The sequence below is a fragment of the Leptopilina boulardi genome, unplaced genomic scaffold, assembly GCF_019393585.1.
Source record: "Leptopilina boulardi isolate dan_hultmark-lab unplaced genomic scaffold, ZJU_Lbou_2.1 LbouV2_112, whole genome shotgun sequence".
NCBI lineage: Eukaryota > Metazoa > Arthropoda > Insecta > Hymenoptera > Figitidae > Leptopilina > Leptopilina boulardi.
In genome coordinates, this window is record NW_026137655.1 from 3,033,578 (window position 1) to 3,051,769 (window position 18,192).

Sequence of the window (18,192 nt, forward strand, 5' to 3'; positions counted from 1 at the left end):
CAATTTCGAACAAAGAATGAAAATTTGTAACTAAGTTTTCTTTACTCATTATTTTTACAAAGAAACAAAATGGCTTCCGTCCAATGTTGACATGAAAATTTTATTTTTTCCTTTTTCGATGTTATTACTTGTTATTTACAAAACTTTATTTAATTAATTAATGCCCCTAATAAGTACAATAACTTGAAGCAAAGAGTTGATAAAAAATCTCAAAAATATTACCAAAAAACTTACCGAAATTGTTGCCAAAGATGATGAACGACACGATTGTTGTAACAAATTGCGCCAAAATTGCAGAATAAACGGCTTTGTTTCTCCCTATCTTTTTATTGGTTAATAATTAGCTGATAAAGCTTCTTTTGTCAAACTGTTTTTTATTGGAGAATCTCTCTTAATTTCAACCAATCAGAAGCGAGAAAATTTTTGTCCACCAATCAGATATATTTATCGCTACGTGATGCCTTTAGAAAATTTTCTACATCTTTGCATATATATGACATATTTATTGAAATTTTATTATTTTCTTTTAAATTAAAAAATTACGAATTCTGATCTTTCAATATCTTTATCAAAATAGACTATGGCGAATAATACTAACAAATTTTTATTAAATTGAAATTTGTCGGAACGTGTCGAAACGTGTCTAAACTTGCTGATTGAAGTTATCATTTCAAATTTATGGGATTTTCCAAACAATATTTTCAACTTCCTCTTCTGTTCTTGATAAGAATAAGTAACGTGATTCGAATATATACACTTTAAATTATAACAATTATTTAACAAAACACAAAAGAATCATTTCACTCTTGACAAAAAATTTTCACGAACAATAATTAAATAAGATAAGAAAGGAATCTTCCTATTCAATTAGGACATTGTTCGGTGTCGCCTCTTTCGGCGAAAAATGAAACTAATCAGTAACATGGGCCAATGGCTGCGCCATTGTATTGTATAGTAAAGTCTTGACAAGAAATGTTACCGGAAAAACAAGAAAAGAGGTGAGGTCCAAAATACAAAGACGAACATCTTTTTAAAGACATTTTTTTTATTATTAATTGTGCACTTTATTACTATAAATTAATTATCAAAAGTTTCAGATTAAAATATTGTGAAGCGATTCTTTTAAACAAAAAAGACAATTAGTGGTTCATCGCTTGGAATTTTGGCCCGTCACGCCAAAATTTTGCCAAAGTAAAAATAACTTTGCTTATCGAGAGCTTCACTGTGCTTTACTGTGACGTTTGTGTAGTGAGATCACCATGCGATCATTATGACAGATCACTGTTCACGTCGTCTGAAGGATATCGCCTTTTGTCGAACAATCTCTTCTAGACGACTCCAAAAGGTGGTTTCAACTTTGCGCAATCATGAGAGTGGACTGATTTTCCGAGCCAAAAGTGCCTCGTAAACGAGAAAACAGTTAAATATCAATATTTCGATCAAGTGTCATATAAGCAGTAACCATGAAGAAACAATTTTTTCGAGTAAAACAACTAGCCGATCAGACTTTTTCCAGGTAATTACTCATAATAATCAAGGCCACATTTCCTTTTAACTATCATTACTCCTTTTTTAGTTTTGTTAGAAGTGCTTGTTTAAATACATTAGATACTTTGATAATTTTAAAATTCCTGCTTTTTTCCTTGTTTAAATCTTTAATTTTCCAATAATAATAATATAAATTGACTATAGAACTGTATAATTAAGAAGTGACAACTATTGTAAAAATAATATTTCACATCCGTATATTGGCATTACATTGTTCTGTTAATTTTAATAATTAACTTTTATTATAATTATATATGATGGATAAATTTTATCTTTATTAAATATTTTTATTATTCCTTTTACTTAACCTACATTGACTTGTAAACAAATGTTATTTTTAAATTTGTCACGTTTTCTTATGTTATATATTAATAATTATAATTTATTCTATTTGCTTTAATTTAGAGCAATATTAAAACTTTGACAATGACTGATTTAAAAATGAAACAATCATATTCAATTTATTGAAATCAAAGTTCATTGAGTGATAATTTTAAAATGGAATTTTATTTTTACATTTCACGACAATGTTATAATTAATACATTAAAGATCTTATATTGTTGAATACAGTAAACAGTTTACTGTTTAGTAATTTGATTCAAGTTTTTTTAAGATCTGATAAATCTGTTTGTTTGTTGCTTTTTTTGTTAAAAAAATTTAAGGGAATTGAACAATGTAAAAGATTTGGAATTATAATTTTTTTTATTTTTGGAAGTTAGTATATATATATTTCAAAAATTTGAATGAAAGGTTAATGTCTTCAAGGATGGAAATAAACTAGAAGATAAGAATAGACAAACGAATGTATATAGATCACATTTCTTATAATGTTACAAATATGCGCTATATTTTTTGGTTTTTAATTAATCCTAATCAATTTAGCCCGTATGTAATGATTATTTTATTTTTAACTGCAGTTTCATTAAGTTGAAAATGCATTTGAAATCTTAAAACGAACGCTTATTATTTACTGACACTATACACCAACGATAATCCAATTAATCTATATGAATGTAAGAAGATAGTAAATAAAATTGACTTAAAGTCACTTTATCAACAATAATATGATACGATTTTTTTTATTCTATCGGCAGAAACGGAAAACTAATACGTATCTCTATTAACTTTTAATATTTTATAAAATTAATATTTTAATGACTAAAATCAACGTGTAACTATTATCTAGAACTTGTAATTTGTAATAATTATTATGTTTTACGGATACTAAAAATTAGAAATAAAAAATAAATTAAAATTTTTTAAAAGCACTTTTATAAAATTTTTAAATAAATATTTTAAATTTTACAAGATGCTGTAAATATATTTAAACATAGCAAAATTGTGACTATCTATCGTGTATGTCAAATTATCGGAACGATTGCGATAAAAAAAATGATAAGTAGCAAACAGTATGAAACAGATACAGGCTACATTTTTGTCGATTTATTTATTTAATTACTAATAAAAAAGATAAACATTTCAACCTTAAAAGGGGTTTGAATTTTTTAAAATATTTATGTCCTATTAACACAATTTAAATATTGAAACATTCGAGAATAATTTTTTAATTATTACCAATTTTTATCAGATTAATGAAAATTTCTATTTTTTTAAAGAACTATTTATTTATTTTTAAAAATGTTTATCGTAAATTTTCAGAGCTGGAAAAACTGAGGTATTAACCGATGATTTGCAAGCAGCGGACAAACATGTGGAACAAATCAGAGGAGCTCTTAATGGACTAAGTAAACGATTTGGAAATTTACCAAACCAAGCAGTGGCTCAAGATTGTGTTTATAAAGAAAAACGTCTGGTTTGTGGATATTTTTTTAAATTTACTTGCTTTTAATTATTTGTTTTATAAATTTAATTTATTATTAAAAAAATATTTGCAGAAAAAATGTCCAGAATGGGTGCTAGGACAAACAATGCTAGAGGGTACTGGCGACGAGACTCTTCTCAGTTTTGTAATGTCGGAATGTGGACGGGCGCAAGTTGCATTAGCCACTGAAACTGTTGAACATGAATCTAAAGTGGAGCAATATGTTGCCGCTCCGCTTTTGCGCATTTTGGAAACAGATGTGCCAAATATTTTAAAATTTAAAAGAAATTTACAGCGTTTGACTTTGGATATGGATAGTGCTAGGACGCGATATCATCAAGCAAGTAAACATAATGCCAGTGGTAAGTTTCTCGTATTTTGTGGAATAACATTTTTAATTTAATATACTTGTAAAATTTTTAGTTAAAAAATGTTTGCAAAAATGAATTTTTATATTGTTTTTAATTTTTAAAATACACAAATTCACAGGAACGGGAGCAACGAAAGTTGATAGCCTAAAAGATGAATTGGAGGAAGCTGAGGCAAAAGTTGAACAATGTCGAGATCACCTTGCAGCTGAAATGTTTCAGTTGATGTCTAGAGAAACTGAACTTGCCCAAATTATCATTCAATACGTAAAATTACAACGTGCATATCACGAAAGTATGTTGCACTGTTTGGAAGATCTTATTCCAGGTCTTGAGTGTTACATTAGTAAGTTTGTCAAAATCAGATAATTGAAGTTTTAATCTTATATTAGATTTGAATCGAGAAATAAAACAAAAAATTAAATTAAAAAGAGGAATATTATTTTTTATATTTCAGATAACAACGAAATGAAACCCGTTTATGGTTATTCCTTAGAGGAACATTTGCGAGTTACAAATAGAAAAATAGCGTTGCCTATTCAACTTTGCGTCTCGGCGTTGCTAAGGCTGGGAATGGAAGAAGAAGGGCTTTTTCGAATAGCAGGTGGAGCATCGAAACTTCGACGAATTAAACTCAGTTTAGATGCTTGTTGTCTTAACTTGCCAACTGCTCTCGAGTACAAGGATCCACATGTGATCGCTGGAGCTCTAAAATCTTACCTAAGAGAGTTACCTGTACCTTTACTTACCTTCGAGTGAGTATTTCCGTGACATATTCTCATTTAAACAATAGTTTTGAAATAGAAAAGTTATAATTTTTTATTGAAAAATATTAATTACGATTATAATATTAATTTAACATTGGATTTTTCATAATCTGGTATTCAATTTAATTTAAAAAATTAAAATTGAAAATCATTTTATTATAATAAGAAATGATGTTCTCGAGAAATTTTTCGCCATATAATATATACATTACAAAATGAAAGTGCAAACTAGCTCGAGAGACAAGGCGCAAATTCAATTGAAATGTCCTTGATAGTGATTTAGTAGTTTGCTCAACTACCCAATCCAATGTATTTACGTTTTAAGCGCAACTAATTTAATTTAGAGTAATAACTGTTTTTTCATTTTATTTCACACCGCAATGCAGTAAAGAATTTTTTTTAACAAATTTTAATTTTTCTTAATTGACAAATACTTTTAAAAACTTTTAACATATATTTTTTAATAGGAGTCAACATTTTTTTTGGTCAAACCATTTTCTTTCAATGCTAATATATTTTGAAATATGAGTTTTTTATTTATTGCCGAAAATATGAGTTAATGAAAAAAAATTTATACATTAAATATTTTCAGTTTGTATCCCGAATGGATGGCAGCTGCTAAAGTTGTTCAAAACGAAGCAAGGCTGAAAGCTCTCTGGGAGGTGCTACATAAGTTACCGCCGGCAAATTTAGAAAATTTAAGGTTCCTAATAAAATTTTTAGCGATGCTGACCAAAAATCAAGATATTAATAAAATGACTCCTCACAATATTGCCATTGTCATAGCTCCAAATCTTATCTGGAGTCCTCCTGAGGATTTAAATCCCATGGCGTAAGTCACAATTTTTATACATATATTAAATTAATTCCAGATTTAATGGAATATTAATTACTTGAAATAATTAATCTTTTACAGAATGGAGATGAGTACAGCTAACAATTCTAGTCTTATAGTAGATCAGCTGGTGACGTATGCCGATTGGTTTTTCCCTGGCGAAATAGATTTTGATCGCGATTTAGATGTAGGAATTGTAAATGGTTCAGAGAATCAAGTTGTTGGTATGAGACGTTGTATGTCGAATAGCAGTCTCAGTGATTTGGGAGAAAGTCCACCGCAAGGAAGTCCAAAGCCCGCGACTCGTCGAAAAAATAAACCGGCACCAATTCCACCACCACCATCTTCCACACCAGATAAACACGAGAGAAAACCTGACGATAAACCACCACCTGCACCCGATAAACCTCCAAGACCACTCGCAACAGCAACATTAAATCGTGTGACTTACAAAGCACAAAAACACGAAGTGAACGCCGAATTGATAAATCCATCCATTAGAAATGCGGAAAAAATTGAGAAAAATTCCGAGCGCAATGTTAATAAATCCATAAACTGTGATGTATCGACAAAACCTGTTGTTGCTAATCAAACGGAAAATATCGTCGAATCGCGTAAGGAACAACAACAACAGGAAACAATAATTGCAAAATCGAATTTTAATCAGACTGAGCAGAAAAATACTGAAGAATTGAAAAGTGTTCTGCCCATAGGTTTTGAGGGTCTCGTTAAATCAGAACTTGATGTCAATAACAAAGCTAATGTTGAGTCTGAAAATTTAGATAATAATTCACCGAAAGTGAAATCGATGCCTAGTGAAAAAACTTGTCCAACAACTCAAGAAAGGCGGCCCATTCCTGTAGCAGCGCCGAGAAGCATTACAAATATATCGTTACAAATTACAGGTATGTAAATTAGAAACTTTTATTTTATAAACAAATTGAAAGATTTTTGTAAAAATTCATTGATGATTTTGTTTGCCAATAAAGATGATACTGTGGAACTGAGAAGAAAACCTGAGATTTCAACAGGATCGGAGAAAAATCACAAACCTGCCATTCCAGAAAGACCAGCTGGTTTAGCACGACCTTCAAGTCTCATAAGGCCACAACCACGTCACAGCAATGAAAATTTGGATAACGAATCAGGGGTGAGTATTTTAAATCCTTGAACAGACTCGATAAATTTTTTTTTCCAATATTTTTAATGTATATAAATTTTTAATTACATAAGAGTAATTTGTTTATGTTATACAAATTTACTGCGTTCTTTCCACTAATGACGTAACAAAAATAATTATAATATAATTTAACAAACAAAATAATAATATGTACAAAACAAAATATTTAAATACATTGTTATAACAAAATCTATGAGTCACTACTGTTTTATAGAATGGTCTGATATAATATAATATAAATTATAAAAAGTTATAAATAAATAAATTGTGATAGCATACTATCATAAATAACAGAGAAACAAATCTCTATCAATCTCCGTTAATTAAAAACAAAATAAAAATTAAATTTAATGTTTCGTTTTCACTAAATTAATAAAAAAAAAAAAATTATTTAATAATTGATACTAAAATATAACAATTTTTTATTGCTTTGATTGCTGTGAATATAAAAACTGGCATTTAAATTTCTCTAATATATATGCTTATTAGAAAACTTTGCATTTTAATAATATTCTATAAATAAGACATACAAAACATCAGTAATCTTGATAGTTCTTGGAGAATTTGATCGATAACGAAATCTAGCACGTGGAGGAACCTTGCTATTCGCTTCCACAGCGATCTTATGGCTTTACGATCTTTCTTTATCTTGAGAACAATTGAATGGTGAATACGAAAGAAAAAGGTAAAAACAATCATTTTCCGCATCGTCGCTTCGAACATCTTGATTACAGCATGTATTCACTGTCATCAACAAAGCAAAGCATATAATACTAATTTCCTTATACCATTAAAAACTTTATGAATTATTTATTCACTATTCAAATCAATTCACTCTTAAGACGATTTCCCATCAGGTGACACATTATTATTTTTTTTTCAACTGCAAACATTTAATTGCGTATAGGTGGCTCATAATTTTTATTTAATTCGATTAATAATAGTTTTTCTTTTATTCTACAGCTGCTCACCTTGGAACGAGCGCACATGTATTCGGTGGATAAACAACAGGTCAGTATAATTCAAGTGCGTGGCAACAACAATGCATTTCATACGGGCCAAAGCAATGGAAATACGGGTTCCAACTTGCAGAGAAGTCCCAGTGTCGGTAGCCGACCATCGTCCATGTCTCTGTCATGCGATCGTCCGGAAAAACCACCACGACCCGATGTCCCGGAACCAACCAAGGCACACACGAGAACGAGATCTGAGGGTAACATCATTGATGTTCAAACACAGACTGATACGATTATTGTCTCTAAATCGCAACAACAACCCTCGCCAGCTTCCCCAAGGTTTCTACAACGACCGCCAAGACCTCAACCTCCACCACCTCCACCTCCAACTGCTCGGGCCAAATCTGAGCAGGAAAGTACCAATTTGTAGAATATTCATACATTGCTAGTAATTTTAGATTTTTTAAAATACTTGTTTTTTATACCAAGCAAGTCAACCCACAGAGAAAACGTTAAGAAGCAATTGCGCAAACTTTTGTTTTCAATTTTGCGATTATTTCTTACAACTTCTACTTTTTCTATTGTTCTGATTAGTGAATTCAAATTTTTTCATCATTATTTAAAATTTTCAAACATGGAAATTAGAATTAATGACAATTTGAAAACTTTATCTTTAGCAATAAAAAAAAATAGTAAAATAGCACAAAATAATTTTAAAGAGTACAAAATAGTTAAAAAAAATAAAATCATTTTATCTACAAAATATTTATACAATGAAAATAACAATAAATTTGAATTTAATCGAAACAATAGATAAATTAGAATTATGATAGGTAATCATATGCACCATAATTTTTCATTATTTCAACTCTTGTTTATCTAGAGTTGAAAATAAAAAAAAAATACTGGAGTTAATGCGCTTAACCTTCGAGCCTTTATCTTACCCATTTATAACCGTTTAACAATTAGACTGTGATGTGACAATGGCAGAAGGAAAAATTCAAAAGCAAAAACATACGAATTGCAATTTTTAATTTTGGTTTTCTTTCTGTTTTGCCATTGTTAGAACTTTTTTTTCTTTAATGAGATGATTTTTCATAGTATTCTGTATCCTTTTTTTTTTACTATTTAGAACTGAATAGATGTGAAAATATGTTTTTGTGATTTAGAAAGATTTTTAGTTTCAAAATGAGTATTTTTTCATTTCTTATATTTAAAAAAAGAATAAAGATAAGAAAGGCTCAATACAAGTTAGGAATACCCTAAAATGTTGATTTATTAATAAGATGTAATGGAAAATCTTTTTGCTAAGAATCATAAAATGCCTAAAATCTAAAATAATATTTTTTAAATACAAATATTTTGATTTAAAAATTTCTTGTTTGATATTAAATATAATTTGATTTTTTTGTTTTGTTTTTTTTTAATGTCGCGTTGGGAATGTATAGCAAAAATTGCTTCTTTACAGTAATTTGTAATCAAATGAAATTCATAGGATTACAGTGTAGTTTTTAAAAAACTTTTTCAATGCCAAGTATTTTTCTAGCGTCGCAGTTTTTCAATATAGTAAAATTAAGCAACTAGATACAGACGAAGGATATTTTTATCTTATTAATATTTTCAAACGTGTTTTTATAAAGCGCACAACATTTCCATGTGCTCATAAGATGTTTAATATTTTCAACGAAAGTCTTGTAGAGATAAACAATAGGAGATTGACATTTTGTTTTAAATCTGTTAATTAATTACTCCGAATTGAAAATACAAAACTATTAGTCAGATTAATTAACAGATCGACAATTTTTTTTTTTCATAAGATTGTAGTTTTTATGAGAAAAAAAGCGAGTCAATTAGGTTTTTACGAAATCTTATTTGTAAATACTTATCATTTTAACCAACATATTAATATAAAAAAACAACTTATACCGCGATTACATATTATAAAAAAATTTTCATAGGACCCCGTAATGTTATAAGTTTTGTTTATCAATTGTAATATTTGTATCTACAGGGATATATTTTGAGCGAAAGAGAGTGAGTGAGTGAGAGAAAGAAAAAAAGAAAAATGATAGGAAATATTAGTTGTAATTGTTTTTAAACATGTCACTTATAAAGTAGACGTTTTTTTTTGTTAAAATCTCTCATTTCACAAAGAGGCATTATTAACTTTTTACGTTTTCAAAACTATAAACTAAGGTTTTTATTATTTTACAACTAAATACAAATTTTTAATTGTTATAAATTAATCATTAGTATTAATATAGGCAGCTTATGTGTTTATTCAAGTTAAAAAATTTTGTTACAATTATTAGATATCTTTTATTGGCGTCTTTTTTGCTTAGTATTCAAAAAATGAAAAAAATCTATGAGTATTATTTGGAACATGGAAAAAATAGGGGAAATTTAAGACTAAGAAAATCCAAAAATGGTGATAAGGCCGTTAAACGGTATAATAATATAAATTATATTCGGAACTCAGAAAAATTCAGATAAGAGTTTTAGAAAAAAAAATATTAAACAAATTTTTGATCTTGTTATTAAATCGTTTTTACTAAGGAACCTTATAATTAAAAATAATGCATATAGGTTGATGAAAACTAAAAAATTATTTTTGGCATATCTAGAATTAAATTTTTAAAAAAGTTAAAAAGAATTTAATTGTAAAATAGAAAAGTTTAAAATACTTTTTCTTGTGTGACTGTTTAAAAAAAAGAAGAATTATTTTAGGTGAATTTGGCAACAAATATTTTTATTTTATCAAGGCACTTTAAAATTATTTACATATTTATTCTTAATTTTTTTTTAACTTGTCCGCAATACATTTTTATCGATTAAGAATAATTCAAAATAATTTTTTCATTAGAATTATTTTTGCCAATTTGCTTTTCGTCCTTGCCAGACTTTTAAAAATGTATAGTAAATTTAAGAAACAAGCCATGATATCAACACATTACTTTGTTAACAAAAAGTATATTACATTTTTTTGGAAATATTCGCCAACCCCGTTGCCTTTATATAGTAATTAGAAACAATCGTTTTTAAATTAAAAAAAATTAAGACAATCATAAAAAAATTTCGATTTTATATAAAAATTCCAACATTCTCTTAATTAACTTTTTCATGTTAGTTTTGAATTTTTTTAAGTCAGTTAAGTTTTTCAAGTTCTCTTGAAAACTCAAAGTCTTTCCCTAAAATTACAAATATAAATATAGTATACCATTTAATTGCAATAGAATATTAAAACTAAAAAAGAAATAATTCATTAGCAATATTTGAGTTTTAGAAAAAATTCAAGTTTTTTCTAGATAAATGAATCGAAATATTATTTTGAATGCTGTATGTTTTTATCTCATTCCAATAAAATTAATATGTTCATCAACATAAAAATAAAACTCAAAGACAATGTACCCGTCAGTAATTTTTATGACAGGTAATTCTTTAATATATCACTCATAAAAATTTTATATCTACCATAAACGCACTATTTCGCGTTGCCTTTTATATATTAAAAAAAAGTAAAGATTTGCCGTCTCCAAACATTAAACCTCAATAACTGCTAACTGAGCATGCATTTACCTAAGGAAAGCTTAGGCTGTGAGTACAGTGGAGTATTAAAACATGTATTTGTATATAAATAAAATGTTTTATGACAATGATAGACGTTAATTTTTCAGCCTTTTGAATAAAAATTTGATATTAATTATAAAATATTCTTTGCTCCAAAAAAATTCGACTAATTGTAAATATTAATAGAAAACTTAATTCAATTAATAAATTCAGGTTATATTTTAGAATACTTTTATTACACCCAAACAAGTATACAATTCGTGTACTTATAAGATATTAAAACATTGGTAAAGTATGTTCATCAGCTATTTCTTTAGGCGTCAAGCCATCGTTGTCTTGTAAATTCTCGGCTCCTTTAGATAATAGATATTTGCAAGCCTCAATATGACCGCACGATGCAACATAATGCAATGGTGTCTGTCCATCTTGATCTTTAACATTAATATCAGCACCCGCTTCAACGAGACACTTAATTGTCGGAACATGTCCTCTGTCAGCTGCCCAATGCAATGGATACATACCATTTTCATCATCTTGCAAAATACATTTGGAATTTTGTGATAAAATTTCAGCAACTTTCACCTCATTTCCATCTTTTACCCAATCAAAAAATGTTTTATCAATGTCACGTAATTCTTCATCGGTATTAGGTAATCTACTAACTGCTACCCATGCTTGTGAATTATCATTTGATTTTTCCTCCCAATCGGGATCAATTTTTCCAACAGCACGAATATAACTTGCCATCGCAACTTCACGGCTCATTTCACCCAAAGATTGCCATGCTTCCCATTTATGTTTCGCTTGCATTTGATACCAACTTGGTTTTGGTGTGTCACATGAACCGCATGTTGCTTGTTTATAAAGTCCATAAAATCCAAGAAGCTGACCGGAATCCAATTGTGAAACGAGACTTTGTAAATGACGTGCTGCCTTATCGAACGTCTCCTCGAGATCTGATGATTTGAAAATATCTCCTTCAGCCATTGCAAATATTTTTTTTTGTAACTGTCTAATTGTTATCAAACATTAATCTCATACTTTTTGAATAGAAGTTATGCTTATCATTCATTGCATTATTTCGACTTTCTTCTTTTTCGAATACTATCACTGCCTTACCTAGTGGCAAACCGTTGTAAACATTATAAAATTGATTTATTTTCACAATTTGGCCATACTTTGAGAAATAATTTAATAATTCCAAGTTTGTCACTGTCCAGGTAAGTCTTCTTAGGAACAACGTTGACATTATCGATAATTCAAGAAACTTTTCGAATATCAAGTAATTGAATGGTGTGATCTTGCATTAATTCGTGAATACTTATATCGGCATCGGCAGCCAAATCAGTGAGAGGAATTTGTGAACAAGTTAAACCCCACTTGCTCAATAGGTGCTCAATAGACCAATCGGCACTGCGTTCTTGATAGGTGCACAAAAATTTAGCCGATGGATTTCTCTCTAGTAGAAATGAAACAGTGACGACGATATCTTCAAAAACTGATGGCTCGTAAAAACAATCAGATCCTAGAATAAGATCAAGTGGACCAAGAGTAAAGAGGCTTGATAAGAAGAGACCCCACGTGATACCAACAATTTTCACTTGTGACGATACACCGTTTAATTCGCAACTTCGACGAATGTGTTGTAAACTTTTTGGAAGATTCGCTGCGTCACTCAATGTCACATTAGCTCCACACTTGCTGGCAACAATACCCGGCAGTGCCGTTCCTGATCCAAGTTCCAAAACTCTCTTGCCTTTCAGATCCTTTCGATTCTCCCAAAGAAACCAAGCTAATACTGGTGCTGAGGGCCAAGTATAAAAATTATAACTTGCCTGAAGAAGCTGAAACAAAATATACTTGTCAGAAAAAATCACTACAATGATTAAATATAAAAGTAACAAATAAATGTAAAAACTCCATTAATTTATTCAGCGGAAAAAATTGAACTGATTAGAAAAATAAATATCAGCGATAATTAATTAATAATGATAAAATAGTAATAAACTTTATAAAACGAATTAAATTATGTAACTGCTAAAACTCATAATGTTAAAACAACGTGGATAATTAACCCCATAACAGTAAAACAATGTATTATATTTATAATCACAAAAAGAAAATTTTAAATATCTTTGAATTTAAAAAAAATATAAAAAGTACTAACCTTGAAACAATTTCTCAAACATTAAATTAAATCTAAAGGAAAAAATGTGTGATGATAAGAAAAAAAATGAGAAACCTAACCTAAAAAATGAGTAATACCGGTAGCCATATGAAAAAAGGCATTTTCCACGATAATTATGACAAAACTATAATGTGGTTGTGTATTATTTACCTCTGGAATAAAGACCTCTAATGATTCATCATACTGATCATCTTCACCATCATCTCCTGCTTTTCGCGACGTGAAAAAAAACTTTTTCACTTGCTCAGAGGCGACACCATCGGTCATCAGGCCGTAGTCCGTATTTCTATTGAGCCAAATACTTTCTTCTAAACCCGGCATTACTGACCATCAAAAACTGCGAGTTATTTATCTTTAATTATAGTCATATTTACTTTTATTTATTAATACTGGATTGCAACTAACTTTCAACAACCGTAATAAACATAAAAAAAAATATTTTCGTCCTTATAGGATCAGCCATTAAAACTGCACTACGCATGCGCATATAGTACTAATTTGACTTCTTTTATTGTATTACAAAAATTATTTAAAAAAAAACAATTGGTTTCGTAAAATACTTTACGGTTTATATACTTTACTTTATCTAAAATTTTTAATGATTTTATAAACAAAATGTAAGTTTAAGATTGAATCATTCTTTAGAAGTCATAATTAATTTGGACGTGTAAAGAATCATTGTTTTGACTCTCATTGTGAATTTAAATCTACATGAAGTTAAATGTTATTTTATTAATTTTCTGAGAAAGAAAACATTATTTTATAAGGTTTTTATTGTTATTTGGTTTAATTAATTTTAAATATTGTTAAATATCAGAAATAGGAATTAGCAGAAATACAATTTTGATTTTTGTATTCAATTACAAAACTTAAAATTCTGAAATTTTCGCGCTCTTTTTCAACAGAAAATAATGTAAAGATTATATAAGAAAAAGGGTATAATTATGCAAATTGTGTAATTTATTTTTTATACAAGTTCTTCTTTTATTTAATTATTTCAAATTCTGGGTCAACTTACATCCTTCTCTACCTTATCAATGAAAATTAAAAAAAAACCTAATACTTCATAATTCAGCCACTTGAGCGCTGTAAAAAAAACAATTAATCTCCATCTTTGACAATTCGATCAAAATAATATTTTCTCCTCATATCGAAAAAATGATTTGAGCTGTTAATTAAACAGTAACTGGATTAAATGTGATGTATTATTCAATTTAATAGTCGGATCAATAATTGGAAAAGATGATTACGTGATAAAAAAACAAGTGCCGTACTCTGTCGAATTAGTTAAAGGGGGAGGTAATGTTCCTGTGTGTTTGATGTCTTCTCGTAATCGACGATGGCAACATTTTATAATTATTTTTTTCCTACATATAATTAATAAAATCAAATGAGTCGTGTTAAAAGATCAAGTGTTATGATACATCATCGCACATTTTACAAATAGAGAATTGAAAATGGATTCATGGTTGTGTCCGAATAATTCTAGTCAAATTTGAAGCAATTTATTAGGACCACGGGTTTTGATTAAAGATGGAGGAAGATATTAAGGAGAGGATTCTGTCAAGAAGGCGTTCAGCGGCATTAAATGCATTTAAAGTCAAAGATGAACGACTTGCTACTGTTAAAAAGGTAATTATTAATTATTTATCACAAAATCAGAACATGTGCAAACATTTTTAAATAGTATTTCTATTCTGAAAAAAATTTTCCGGTTAATTGAAAATTATAATAAAATAAACAGAATTTTTCTAATTTTTACGTATTTTCTAGGTCACTGCTATATTACAAAAACCTGAAGATACTAGGTCAACTGAGGAGGAAGAAATTTTACTATCTTACAGTGATATTGTAAAAGAGGTTAAGTTGAGGTATGGCCATTTTGTCTGAAAATCACAGATTTCATTTTTTTTTTTCATTCTTTTTAACTTTTACTGTTTCACAATTAAGTGAAAATACTTGAATTAAAAAACTCCAACATTGATATGAATATTAAAAAAGTTAAAAATCAATGTCACATTTTTTCTAACCTAAAAATTAAAAAAAAAATATTCTAATTTTTGTATATTTTTATAATTACGATAGATATTTTGAATGGCAGTCGTATTATAAAGATTATATTATTTTTTAAATGTATATTTAGTTAAAAATTATAAATTTATTATTGACTTTTCTTTAAATTGTTCTTTTTTAAAATAATAAATGATTTTTCAGGCAGAAGAAAAGAGATAGAGTGAAAGCAAGGCAAGAGGAAGTTGAAGATGCACCTGAGGTTTTGGAGGAGAAATGTATGCGACTAGCAGCTGCTATTAGTCGAGCAACTTCCCTTGCAGTTTATACAGGTGCGGGTATTAGTACAGCAGCTTCAATACCAGATTACAGAGGTACTAATGGTGTTTGGACGAGAATGCAACAAGGAAAAGATATTGGGTACGTTTTGATACGTTTTAACAATAAAAATAGCGCTTTTCGTCATATTAAAGGAGGTATATAATTTTTCATTTTCCAGGAATCATGATTTGAGCCAAGCGGAGCCAACATTAACACACATGTCACTTTATTCACTCTACAAGGCGCGTGTTTTAAAGCACATAGTTTCACAAAATTGTGACGGTCTTCATCTACGTAGTGGAATTCCTCGAACATTACTGTCGGAAGTTCATGGCAACATGTACGTCGAGGTATGTAAAACCTGTAAACCTTCTCGAGAATATTGGCGACTATTTGACGTCACGGAAAAAACAGCAAGATACAATCATGGCACTGGTCGATTATGTCATAAATGTAATTCGACACTTCAAGATTCAATTGTTCATTTTGGTGAGAGGGGAAATTTATTATGGCCAATTAATTGGAGTGGCGCATCGAGAGCTGCTAAACAAGCTGACGTTATACTTTGTCTTGGTTCAAGTTTAAAAGTTTTAAAAAAATATCCCTGGCTTTGGCAAATGGATCGACCAATACATAAGCGACCTTCCCTTTATATTGTAAATTTACAATGGACACCAAAAGATGAGAATGCCGTTTTAAAAATTAACGGTAAATGTGATCAGGTCATGAAAAAAATAATGACACATTTAGGTATTGAAATTCCCGAATATAATCGTGCAAAAGATCCAATTTTTCATCATGCCATTAGATTACAAAGTGCTGAGCAATCGACGAGAACGCAACCGTTACTCGAGGAACCTGTTCTTATTGAAACAGAGGAGAGTTTCAGCGTTGTTGAAAATGTCGTCGAGGAAGTTGAGAAGCCAATTGTTAAAGTTGAAACAAAATCAGAGGCAGATTGTAATGAACAAATTACACTCACCGAACCAATGACCGCATATCCAGCGCCATTTTTTGCGGCATTACCATTTCTTTCCATGGGTTTGCCATTTCCTCCAATGTACATGTATCCGCAACTATCGCCATTTCTTTATTATCCGTTTATTCAAGTGCCGGCAATAATGACGGAAACAGCAAAACCAAAACCTGCATGCACATTTTGTATGGAGAATGAGGGTTCTCTTACGTGTTTATATTATCAACGTGATGGCGATGATCCAGTTACCACGGATTCTCTGCCACAAGAGGTGGAAACTGAAACGGAAAATGTCTCATCACTTGATCAAATTCAAGACGCTGAGGCAATGACATTAGACGTCAATACACCGGTATCAACCGCGAAAAATCCGGGCTGGTTCGGCAAGGGATATCGAAAGGGATTGAGAAAGAAACGGTAGCATTCAATTATTTTTTTCTTATCGCGTTTGACGTTTGTCATTTAACTCCCATTCGAAATCTTTCTCATTGATGAGCAAATTGTTCTGAATTAGAATAATGTTTCTTTTTTTCGTTTGCGAACAATTTTTTTTAACCGATCACACTTTTTCATTCTCAGCAAACAATTTATTTATTTCGTTATTTTTCATCAAAAAACAAGAAATCGGATGGAATAATATCTATTAAAATACAATTATTGTATGATAATAATCGAGTTATTTAATATTATAATTATTATTACGTTATTGTTCTTATAATTGATTATCAATTAAAAGGGTAATATTTTGTAAAGAATTTTAGAAAGTTTTTTACAGTCTACATTTGATAATTGATTGTTTGAACAATAGCTTCACAAAATATTATTTATTTATTTATTTAATAATAATTTTTTACGGGAGGTATTGGGTATAATAATAATAACAAACCAAAGTTTTATTGGTTTGAAAACGATCGTAGCTCAAAAAAAAAAAAAAAAAAAAAAAAATGAATAAATTGACTGACGAGATGAAAATGTTTATCGATTATTACACGAGTATTTAGCACTAGAATAGTTAATTTCTTCTTATTTTTCTATTTTTTACAAATATTTTTCTTCTCAACTTCTTGAAATTAAAACCTGAGATCAAACAAAATTCACTCAATTCTCAATTGAAATAGTGTTAGAAAGAGATTTTTCTAGTTGTACTATTTAAAAAATATATATTTTAATTCATTTTTCTAAAATTTGAAAAATTTTAGATTAATATTTTCTTTTTTGTTTTTCTTCATAATGTCTTCAATTGTTGAAAGAAGTACTCTGGCAATATTAATAATTAATATTTGTCGATAATGACTGGTCTGAACATCTTCCTCGAATTTATCTTGTGTGTGTGTGTGCGCGCGCGTGAGAAGAATTAATTAATTCAATTAATTAATTATTTGCTTCGACTGTTTATCTACATAATGATGTAGTAATCCTTGAGCTTTATAGAAAACTTATTTTTTTACGTTGCTGATAATCAAAATTGATTGCACTAATTTTTTTATATTGCTATATATACAATATACGACTTGAGTCAAACTTAGAATAAGCGTGACCTTTTTTATAATATACATATATAAAAAAAAAATTTGAACACAACAGTACTGACAATGAAAAATGGTACTGATTGTAATTTTAGAAATATTATTATTATTATTAATAATAATAATG

The 18,192-nt window shown here is 29.0% G+C and overlaps 5 protein-coding genes across 8 annotated transcripts in view; 3 read left to right on the forward strand and 2 right to left on the reverse strand.

Annotated features, from left to right (window-relative positions):
* Positions 1-906: 906 nt before the first annotated feature.
* On the forward strand, positions 907-11,133 carry LOC127280825 (rho GTPase-activating protein 44-like). Of its 4 annotated transcripts, none has more exons than XM_051304109.1 (10): positions 907-998; positions 1,098-1,516; positions 3,209-3,362; positions 3,445-3,733; positions 3,861-4,085; positions 4,197-4,494; positions 5,099-5,338; positions 5,423-6,246; positions 6,331-6,491; positions 7,485-11,133. In XM_051304109.1, exons 2-10 carry the CDS (start codon positions 1,464-1,466, stop codon positions 7,905-7,907), a joined length of 2,667 nt encoding a protein of 888 aa, XP_051160066.1. In that variant the 5' UTR covers positions 907-998; positions 1,098-1,463; the 3' UTR covers positions 7,908-11,133. The 4 variants fall into 4 exon arrangements, with proteins under 4 accessions (XP_051160066.1, XP_051160075.1, XP_051160084.1 ...); XM_051304118.1 differs by having other exon boundaries at positions 910-998; positions 1,092-1,516; XM_051304127.1 differs by having other exon boundaries at positions 950-1,516; positions 7,485-7,532; positions 7,614-11,133.
* Positions 11,134-11,258: 125 nt separating this feature from the next.
* On the reverse strand, positions 11,259-12,031 carry LOC127280904 (acyl-CoA-binding domain-containing protein 6-like). Its single transcript, XM_051304248.1, has one exon. The coding sequence runs from the start codon at positions 12,029-12,031 to the stop codon at positions 11,321-11,323; it is 711 nt and encodes a 236-aa protein (XP_051160205.1). The 3' UTR covers positions 11,259-11,320.
* On the reverse strand, positions 11,991-13,710 carry LOC127280902 (histone-arginine methyltransferase METTL23). The gene is made up of 2 exons (XM_051304233.1): positions 13,383-13,710; positions 11,991-12,888 (listed from the first exon to the last, which is right to left on the reverse strand). Exons 1-2 carry the CDS (start codon positions 13,551-13,553, stop codon positions 12,304-12,306), a joined length of 756 nt encoding a protein of 251 aa, XP_051160190.1. The 5' UTR covers positions 13,554-13,710; the 3' UTR covers positions 11,991-12,303.
* A 602-nt stretch (positions 13,711-14,312) lies between these two features.
* On the forward strand, positions 14,313-17,492 carry LOC127280890 (NAD-dependent protein deacetylase sirtuin-7). The gene is made up of 4 exons (XM_051304207.1): positions 14,313-14,864; positions 15,006-15,103; positions 15,447-15,662; positions 15,742-17,492. Exons 1-4 carry the CDS (start codon positions 14,766-14,768, stop codon positions 16,958-16,960), a joined length of 1,632 nt encoding a protein of 543 aa, XP_051160164.1. The 5' UTR covers positions 14,313-14,765; the 3' UTR covers positions 16,961-17,492.
* Positions 15,775-18,192, forward strand: part of LOC127280843 (caskin-1) — an 88,259-nt gene continuing 85,841 nt past the window's right edge. The window contains exon 1 of the mRNA XM_051304188.1: positions 15,775-15,913. The gene's annotated coding sequence lies outside the window, so the exon portion shown is untranslated. The remainder of the gene's footprint in view (positions 15,914-18,192) is intronic.

What these genes read in the sequence shown, in the direction of transcription:
- LOC127280890 (XM_051304207.1), top strand. Translation starts at nt 14,766, where the DNA reads ATGGAGGAAGATATTAAGGAGAGGATTCTGTCAAGAAGGCGTTCAGCG. An exon ending in GTAAAAGAGGTTAAGTTGAG is followed by an intron (nt 15,104 to 15,446) that starts GTATGGCCATTT and finishes ATGATTTTTCAG; the next exon opens with GCAGAAGAAAAGAGATAGAG. An exon ending in CAACAAGGAAAAGATATTGG is followed by an intron (nt 15,663 to 15,741) that starts GTACGTTTTGAT and finishes TTCATTTTCCAG; the next exon opens with GAATCATGATTTGAGCCAAG.
- LOC127280825 (XM_051304109.1), top strand. Translation starts at nt 1,464, where the DNA reads ATGAAGAAACAATTTTTTCGAGTAAAACAACTAGCCGATCAGACTTTT. An exon ending in GAGGATTTAAATCCCATGGC is followed by an intron (nt 5,339 to 5,422) that starts GTAAGTCACAAT and finishes AATCTTTTACAG; the next exon opens with AATGGAGATGAGTACAGCTA. An exon ending in TATATCGTTACAAATTACAG is followed by an intron (nt 6,247 to 6,330) that starts GTATGTAAATTA and finishes TTGCCAATAAAG; the next exon opens with ATGATACTGTGGAACTGAGA.
- LOC127280904 (XM_051304248.1), bottom strand. Translation starts at nt 12,031, where the DNA reads ATGGCTGAAGGAGATATTTTCAAATCATCAGATCTCGAGGAGACGTTC.
- LOC127280902 (XM_051304233.1), bottom strand. Translation starts at nt 13,553, where the DNA reads ATGCCGGGTTTAGAAGAAAGTATTTGGCTCAATAGAAATACGGACTAC. An exon ending in TAGAGGTCTTTATTCCAGAG is followed by an intron (nt 12,889 to 13,382) that starts GTAAATAATACA and finishes ATTTTGTTTCAG; the next exon opens with CTTCTTCAGGCAAGTTATAA.